At 36.4% G+C, this 8,661-nt stretch overlaps 2 protein-coding genes across 3 annotated transcripts; one reads left to right on the top strand and one right to left on the bottom strand.

Annotated features, from left to right (window-relative positions):
* Nucleotides 1–837: 837 nt before the first annotated feature.
* On the top strand, nucleotides 838–5,724 carry LOC126802458 (actin-related protein 7). Of its 2 annotated transcripts, XM_050530095.1 has the most exons (8): nucleotides 838–878; nucleotides 912–1,037; nucleotides 1,984–2,199; nucleotides 2,720–2,861; nucleotides 3,343–3,587; nucleotides 4,060–4,243; nucleotides 4,623–4,690; nucleotides 5,366–5,724. In XM_050530095.1, the coding sequence occupies exons 2-8, from the start codon at nucleotides 960–962 to the stop codon at nucleotides 5,516–5,518; spliced, it is 1,086 nt and encodes a 361-aa protein (XP_050386052.1). In that variant the 5' UTR covers nucleotides 838–878; nucleotides 912–959; the 3' UTR covers nucleotides 5,519–5,724. The 2 variants fall into 2 exon arrangements, with proteins under 2 accessions (XP_050386052.1, XP_050386051.1); XM_050530094.1 differs by lacking the exon at nucleotides 838–878 and having other exon boundaries at nucleotides 898–1,037.
* A 261-nt stretch (nucleotides 5,725–5,985) lies between these two features.
* LOC126802650 (polygalacturonase) lies at nucleotides 5,986–8,311 on the bottom strand. Its single transcript, XM_050530302.1, has 8 exons — nucleotides 8,039–8,311; nucleotides 7,637–7,774; nucleotides 7,295–7,468; nucleotides 7,172–7,192; nucleotides 6,835–7,042; nucleotides 6,601–6,682; nucleotides 6,294–6,519; nucleotides 5,986–6,213 (listed from the first exon to the last, which is right to left on the bottom strand). Exons 1-8 carry the CDS (start codon nucleotides 8,309–8,311, stop codon nucleotides 5,986–5,988), a joined length of 1,350 nt encoding a protein of 449 aa, XP_050386259.1.
* Nucleotides 8,312–8,661: the final 350 nt, after the last annotated feature.

Below are 8,661 nucleotides of genomic sequence, written 5' to 3'. Positions count from 1 at the left end.
AGTTGATTTTGTTGAAACTTGGAGCAACCTTTGTTGAATGTAAGAAATAAATCTACAACCTTATGGTGGTAGGTGGTTGATTTGTTTGATAAAGAAAGAAGAATGCATTGATGAGCATGCTAACATTGAGCATGAATCAAGGAAGAAGATTGACTTTGCTTCCATGCATGCTACATGCAAATGCATGAATTGCACAAAGATGTTTGCCTATATAAAGGCATGAGAAGTGGTGCAATAAACATAGAAGAACAATAAGGGAGAGATCATCTTGTGTGTGATCAAAAGTGAGAGATAGAGAGAAAACTCAAAGTAAAGAGTTTTGTGTGTGTAGCATAATAAAGTGTCTGAGAGTGTATCCCTTCAAGTGTGAGTCTTGTAGTAGTGTTTCTCTCGGTGTAACCTTTCTTCGTATAGTGGAGGTTCTTTATTGTTGCTACCCGTGGACGTAGGCACTTTGCCGAACCACGTTAAATTCTGGTGTTCTCTTTCATTTTATTTTCACTTGTGGTTGTGATTTATTTCGATTTCCATTCTTCAGTTCATTCTTCCGTATTCCCTAATACCGAACTCTTCATTTTTCCTTCATCATCTGCGATATGCAAAACTGGCTATAGATGTTGTGATGAAGGCGGAGTCCAGGCAAATTGGAGTAAAACTAAAAAGAGAGAGAGAGAGAGAGGTCAGTTTATAATTGTATAAAGTTGGAGGGGCTCGTTTAGAATATTTACAAAATTGAGGGAGGTGTGTCGCAAATAAGGCAAAGCCCACAAGGGAAAGAAGACGTTGCTGGTTCAACCAAAGCAGAGCAGAGAGACGCAGTGCAATTTAAACTTCAGATACAGAGCCCGCTCTCTCTCTCTCTCTCTCTCTCTCTCTCTCTCTCTCTACCCAGTTCAGCATTAGCTTCTGCTAAACCCCAATTCAGGGCTAGTGTTTACGTTTTAGGATTTCACGACAAGATGGAAGCTGCGGTGGTCGATGTTGGCACCAAGCTTCTCAAAGCGGGACCCGCCGTTCCCGATCAGGCTCCGGCAATGGTATATCTTCCTCTCCTCTTCTGGTCTTGCTCTCAAGTTCAAGTCTCGTATGAAAGATAAGGCCGAGCATTTCGTTTGTTTACTGAGAATTACAGTCTCCATGTCCTTCGTTTGGTTTGGGTTAACTCGGATTCGTTTCGATTTCATGAAAGGTTGAGCTTTATTAAGTAGGATAATTTAACCTGTTTTTTTTTTTTTACTGCGGCCAAGGCAATTTGACCCTTTTGGTTTCCACCTCTTTTTTTAGTGGCTGAAGGTAGAATCGTTTTACATTCTTTCATGTATATATGTACTGCGAGGGCGATGTGTTTGTCTTTGTACAAACTTTTATTTTTATTGCATTACGCATTTATGACTAATTCAGGGACTATGAATCAGAACCATGTGTGAGAGATACGGATTTATGTTGGTTCACCAAATTCAATTTCAATTCGACTACATTGGGTCCGCTAATATTATTAATAAGTTTACATGTTGGTGATATTATGAAGAGAATGTATAACTCTATTCTTGACACAACCACTGAGGCCAGTCACTCTGTTACTTTGCATGAGTTTCAATTAGCAAAATCCATTGCAATAGGAATTTCAGGCTGTTAGTTATTTTGGAAACACAGCTTTGCATTTAAGAAGACGGGTATTTTGCAGAACCAAAGTTCTGCTGTCAAAAGTTTTCAAATAACAGTAAGAATTTCAACCTTTAGATTCCAAATAGCCAAAGACCAACATTCTTTTTCTGCTCTATTAAGCCTTCTTGTTTTGGTGTTATAAAACTATTTCAATCCAAAAGTGCATACCTTACAGGAATCAGGGGATCACATAACTTAATTTCACTCTGGGATTGTATTGTACAGAATGCTTAGTAAATTTCACTAACAGTAGTAACAAAATATGTTCCTCTAGTTCATTTTCGATGTCCTTACTTTTAATGTTCTGTCCAATTTCAGATAATTCCCAACCAAATGAAACGCATCCCTGAGGATGGATCGATGAATGATAATTCATCACTTGAAGATTTCATTGTTGAGCCTGTTGTGCGGGGTTTTATTAAAGATTGGGATGCCATGGAAGATCTGTTGCATCATATTCTATACACTGGTCTGGGATGGGAAATAGGCAATGAAGGGCAGATACTTTTTACTGATCCACTTTATACTCCCAAGGTTAGCTCATATGTTCCTTTTTCCTGTAATTAATATATATTTTACCGCACATTAAAAGAATATGGTCTATGTGGAAAAGCTTGATAGTTTGGTTGTATTGTGATAGTATTCAATTTCAGGAGCAATAGTTTCTTCTTAAATCTTGTGCTCTAGACCAGCACCACTCTGCAAACTCTAAATTCAAAAGTCTCAGTATCTTAGCGCATGTTATTTTTTATTTTAATTTATCTAACTTGTATTATTGAAAGAAATTTATCGCCTCTCTTCTCTATTTCATATAATCAGTTGAAAGGCACTTCATATTGCTAAGAGTTGCAAATCGATTTCACTGTTTTCTGCGTTTTTGTGGTCTGCATGCTCATTAATTTGGATTTCACTGTTAAGTTAAGGATTTGATGACCCTAAATTGATTAAATTTCTTGCTGATCAATCTAATGTACTTCATAATTCCACTTTCTCTAGTTCTACTTAATGTTTGCCATGATAAGGAAGACTAACAATTATTAATTTTTTTGGCCAGGCTGCCAGAGAACAGTTGGTACAGCTGATGTTTGAAACTTTTAACATATCGGGCTTCTATGCATCAGAGCAAGCAGTATTGTCACTTTATGCTGTAGGACGTATCTCAGGATGCACTGTTGATATAGGGCATGGGAAGATTGGTGTGTATACCTTTCAGATGAAACCTTTATTAATATATTTTAGGCTTATGAGATGGATTTCTTACAGGATATGGTTAATTGGGACATTATAATATTTGGTCTATTCATATCTTCTTTTGGACAAACCAAGTTATACCTAATTAAAGCCAATAGTATATAATTAATGTTTAGTTTTACTCTCTAGCTTATTATCAGTCAGTTTATATGCTCGTAACATCTGCAACTTTCTTAAATTTCCTGTTTATGCACTTTGTAGTGGTACAACGAAGTAGATTAATGATATTTGATATTCCATTGCGATGCCGACTGTGACTATGGACCACAGTAATTCAGATCTTAAGGCAGCGATATGATAACAGTCATAAAGACGTGCTAGTTAATGAACTAAAGCTGTCAAGTGGTTAAAAATGCACAATCTTTTGTGAGCATTTGATTTATTTTGAACTGTGCTTTCTTTGAAATGTTGGCCAATTACCAACAGATATTGCACCAGTAATTGAAGGGGCGGTTCAGCATATTGCCTCAAGAAGGTTTGAACTTGGAGGTATTGATTTGACAAAGTTACTTGCTGAAGAGCTTGGGAAATCCAATCCTTTGGTGAATTTCAAGATGTCTGATGTGGAGAAAATAAAAGAGCAATATTCATGTTGTGCTGATGATGAGCTTGCTTATGAAAAGATTAAGAGATCTTGCCAGACAGAAAAACATACCCTTCCTGATGGACAGGTATGTTTAATTTAATGAAATATATTATAGAGAAATTAATGGACAAAGAGACAGGCGTAGGCATAAAGGTTGTCTTTATGAAAGGTTTAGTTGATCACACCATGTTATGTAGTATATGCTCATTATTCTGCTTGTAGGGTGAACGTTCATACTAGGTTATCCACACACTTAAATCTTCTCTAATTTTAGATGTTGAATTCTGAATGAGATCTGGTGAATCATCTGTAAAGTACACACTTTGTTGTTAATTTTCTGATTTTTTTTCCTTTAAGCTAACACAGTTTTTTTTTATATGCTTTTTAATCCTCTTTTAGGAGTGATCCCATCTCAAAGCATGCATTGATTCCAGCTAATTTTGAAAACTTTAATGTCACATAATTTTATTCTTTTTAAAACATAAATCCTCTTTAATTAGACTATGTTCTCTTCATAATGTTCTTATCGTCTGAATGTAACATTACTTACTGTGTAGGTCATTACAATTGGAAGAGAAAAGTATACTGTTGGCGAGGCTTTATTCCAACCATCTATACTGGGTTTAGAGGCTCATGGAATTGTTGAACAGCTTGTTCGTTGTATTTCAACAGTATCCTCGGATAATCACCGGCAATTGTTGGAAAATACGGTACTGTGTGGTGGCACTGCTTCTATGACTGGTGAGTTTTATAATATTTATTTGTGCATTCCATATTCAGTGGGTTAGTATCTTTGACTTATCTATGTCTTTTTCAATTTTAATGAAGCCTAATGAATTATAACAAGAGCACGTATAACGATATACTGGTAATTAATTATTCAAATGTTGAATGTAATTCACCCATTCTATATAATCATTATCAAAAGCAAATAAAAAGAGGTTTAAAATATGGGCATCCCAAGACTTAAAATTCCTTTTATCATATATGTTATGGAACTATTCTACGAACATGAATAGTATCAGTGCAACTTTACGTACACGTCCAACAGTTTTCTTCCAGAAGAGATAGAAAGTTTTCTCTATTGTTGTTGATTGGTAGTGTGGATTGCTTCTCACAGGTTTTGAAGAAAGGTTTCAGAAAGAAGCTGGTCTGTGCTCATCTGCTGTTCGCCCTGCTTTAATTAAGGTAATTTAGCTTATGCTTGGTCTCACCTTGCAACCTCCACGCATTTTTATTTTTTCCTATTGCACCACTTTGAACAAGCAATGTGAAAACACTGCATATCTGATGTTGCAAAGCACAACTAAACGCTATTTAATCATGAAATGAGCAATAATGTGTTAGCATGGGGAGGTGGGTTGGTAAAAAGTTAAAATCTGTCCAGAGAAAATATAATTAATGTTTTGCTGATCATTGTCATCTTTTCAACATGAGGCATCTCTTGACATTTTACCTAGTTTATTAAAGGGTGATCAGACCCTGTCTGGAAAATGTGGAGTTCAGTTTGTGGTCGATGTGTATAATGATTTGTTTCTCCATATCTTGACATTCATTATTTGCTGTATTATGGTACCACAATTTTACATGTTGGCAGCTTAGAGTTTTGTTCTCCCTGTTTTGTACCAAAGTTTGCACTCAGCTGTCTCAAATATATATTTCCCTGCCTCTGCTGGTCCAATATCTGTTTAACGAGAATTAATTGTTTGTTGATTACTTGACAAGTATCAGTAGTAATATCATTAATAACTCTTACCATAAGATAGGTTGAGAATATATATATATATATATATATATATATAGATTTACGCAAGGGCATTTTTTGGATTGTGGTTCTAATGCTTCTAGCTGTTGGTGGAACAGCCCCCAGAGTACATGGCAGAGAACTTGACAAACTATTCAGCGTGGGTGGGCGGTGCAATACTTGCCAAAGTTGTGTTTCCACAGAATCAGCATGTTACCAAAGCAGACTATGATGAAAATGGCCCTTCAGTTGTTCACCGGAAATGCTTTTAATCATTTGTATGTTTGAGTTCCTGAAGTCTAGTGCAGTTTAATTAGTTTACATGTACTGTAATATCTGATAATAGAAGAAAAACATGTAAACTAATTGCAGGAATGTAGTGATTTCATTCACATTAATTGAAAGATTCAATGACCTGTTGTGAACATCATTTAAGCGAAAGTGGCATGGTACTGTCATCTCACCTTTGTTTTGTGTTTCTTGCTTGTTAGTTTGAATTTCAGATTTCCATCATTACTGGCTTTCTCTTTCTTTAGACCACAAAAAAGGTTTTTCTTCCTCTAAGCTTCATGAAAGATTAATTCAAAGTACAAGTAGTTAGAAATGAACTCCACTATCAATAAACAAATTGTATACCTTTAATCAGTGATTATACTATTCCTTTTGTTTTACAGCACTGAAATGCTAATGTAATTAAACGCATTAGAGACTCTAAGTTGTTGCCTTATGAATGGATCTACTATGTTGAAGAGCATTTTGGTGAAACTATCCCTATGTGGCGTAATCCAACATTCTGACATGAAGCTGTGGCCATTCCTTCATCGTTCAGAGGTACTATGTTCACATCTTGCACCAAAATCTTTTGACATCCGAATCGTTTATTGCAATCGAATTTTACTGCCACTTTAGAAGCACTTGTGCCTTTCACATTTTGGTATGCCACTCCGCTTATTTTTACGGCCGACGCCTGCACGTAGTACATTATGAGGATTGCAATATGAAACTAAATGTACTAATGAGGATTATTAAAACTGAAGGTAGCATTACCTGATCATGGCATGGTGTTTCCTGATCACAGTAATGTTGGTCTATGATTATGGGATTGGTGACATTGTGCATTAGAACATTTTTGAATCTGATGTTTTTTGCATAACCGGAACCTCCTTGCCAAGTCTTGATTCTTAGTCCATTCGTGGTGCCTACAAGCTTGGCTCGAGTGACTACCACATCTGAAACCTCAGCTTCTGAATTTCCAGCTCCTAAGCTTCCAATACTGCATGAACAACATCGTATTAAGCAGTTTAGTAACAGTTTCATAATGATAGGTAATATACCCCCATATCTAATGCAATACCTTATTCCATGACCTGGTCCGCAGGTTATATCGCTAGCTTGAACATTCTTTGACCCGCTAACTATTGAAATACAGTCGTCACCTTCATTAACACACAAGTTCTGGTGAGCTTTTCTTTGCCATAAATTTCAATATCTGATATAAGATTAATTGTTGCGAGTCGGCTATATTGTAAGATTTGTAGATAATTTCAGATGTCAGACTAGCTACGTAGTTTTTTTTTTGGAGCTTTACCTGTCCTAATACGGCAGCTATTTATGCGAATATCTTGTGTTTCAGTGACATGAATTCCATCGGTGTTGGGACTATTTTCTGGTGCTATTATTATGAGATTCAAAACTTTTACAAGCACACATCTTTGAAACGATAGATGCATTCTTTGTGCGTTTCGGAACCTTAGATTAGCTACCTCCAAATTTTTGCACTCGTAGAAAGTCACAGCCTAAAATCCAACAAGAATATAGGTAAAGAAACACATCAGGTGAGTAGTTAAATATAAAGAGAAGACTTAGTGTTAGGTTATAATGATGAGGAATTGGAAATATATATGAGCCCATAAACACAAACTTACAGTTGGTGCGTCTGTGCAAGGCTGTGATATGATAGAATCGAAGGTTCCATAAAAGAAAAAAACAGCAGATAGTTAGTCAATATTTAGTAATCAAGTAAAAATTTTGTGAAGAACATGACTTACAAGGGACTCGTTAACTTTGCAAGAGCTCTCCCACCATTTTCTTCCATTGCCATTGATGATGCCGGTGCTGGCACCTTCAACTCTAAAGTTCGTTAAATTCTCGAACTGAATCCAATGTCTTCTGTCCCTTTTGTAATGCGATAAGAATGGTGATGCTTTGATCGTTCCATAGATCTAGATGTGGAACACAAATATAAAGTGTGAAGTAATGAAATAGCAATCAACAGCAGTGTACATGCACGTAACTATGTACATTTTATACTATCTAGCTAGTATGTACGTGTTGGTCATATATTGCCTTCATGCGCATACACCTAGCAAGTTATAATGTGATGCACTCACCTTAAAGGTGACATGAGATTTGCAAGGACCAGAGAATGTAATAGGTTTGAGGTGATAGAGTCTGTTCTTAGGGACCACGAGCTCAACAGATCTTGCTCTAGAATTAGAGCATGCCTTCTTCCATGCCTTCCTAAAAGCCTACAACACCAAAAATTACACCAACCATATCTTAACAACCACAATGATCAAGCCCTCATCAACATAACGAGTTTGATCATCAATGCCAAATATTTGAAAGGAAAACGTAAGTTAAAGAAATAAATTAAAGACGGCATAATTGCAATTTAATTTGAGAAATGGCAAAGCAAGAAGTTGAACAGAGAATGCTAATGGCATTCTTCGTAATGAATTAAAGACAATGGTCGCTTTCAAAGAAAAAGAGATGGACATGCATGCAATCACCTTGGTATCATCTCCTCCATTTCCTTTAGCTCCAAAATCATGCACATTATAAACAGCCTTTGCTGAAGAACTGGCTGTAACAAGCTCTCTTCTGCTTGTCCATAATATTCCAGGGTTGGGTCTCGAAAGATTATGACCAGTATGCGTTTGATGATGATGATGATCAAGTACAGGTGGTTCCTGTGGGTTATGGCCAAGAGGGAAGGAGAAATATGTAGGGGCAATGATGAGGAGTAGTAGTGACAGAAAATTGCTTTGAGATGAAAGCTGCATCTTAACTTTAACTTATTAGACAGAAAAAAACACAAGTCATCGGCTGTGAACTGAAGGCTTCGATCGAGCAGCTATCTATTTATAGGAGAAAGTAGTCAAAGCTTGCTTGTATTCTAGAGAGAGAGAAGGGTAAAAGCAACAACAAGTGAGAGAATGTTTGTTCTAATTCGTGATCGTGATGATGATCGATGAGTCAGAGAGGTATGGAAAGATTTCAAGAGGAATTGAGTCGACGAAAGAATAACTCGGCTGAAAAAAATATGAGAGAGACAGAGAGAGAGTTAGGTCTGATGATATATTGTGCTTGTTTACCAACGCAGAAGAAAGCACATATGTGGAATTATAACTAA

This window comes from Argentina anserina, chromosome 7, assembly GCF_933775445.1.
Source record: "Argentina anserina chromosome 7, drPotAnse1.1, whole genome shotgun sequence".
Taxonomy (NCBI): domain Eukaryota; kingdom Viridiplantae; phylum Streptophyta; class Magnoliopsida; order Rosales; family Rosaceae; genus Argentina; species Argentina anserina.
This window is presented reverse-complemented; position numbering and strand designations above follow the sequence as displayed.

Coding starts and splice junctions, on each gene's coding strand:
- LOC126802458 (XM_050530095.1), top strand. CDS start 960: ATGGAAGCTGCGGTGGTCGATGTTGGCACCAAGCTTCTCAAAGCGGGA. Junction 2,862..3,342: donor TATAGGGCATGGGAAGATTG/GTGTGTATACCT, acceptor AATTACCAACAG/ATATTGCACCAGTAATTGAA. Junction 3,588..4,059: donor ATACCCTTCCTGATGGACAG/GTATGTTTAATT, acceptor CTTACTGTGTAG/GTCATTACAATTGGAAGAGA.
- LOC126802650 (XM_050530302.1), bottom strand. CDS start 8,311: ATGCAGCTTTCATCTCAAAGCAATTTTCTGTCACTACTACTCCTCATC. Junction 6,683..6,834: donor TAGCTGCCGTATTAGGACAG/GTAAAGCTCCAA, acceptor GTGTTAATGAAG/GTGACGACTGTATTTCAATA. Junction 6,520..6,600: donor GGACCAGGTCATGGAATAAG/GTATTGCATTAG, acceptor TTGTTCATGCAG/TATTGGAAGCTTAGGAGCTG.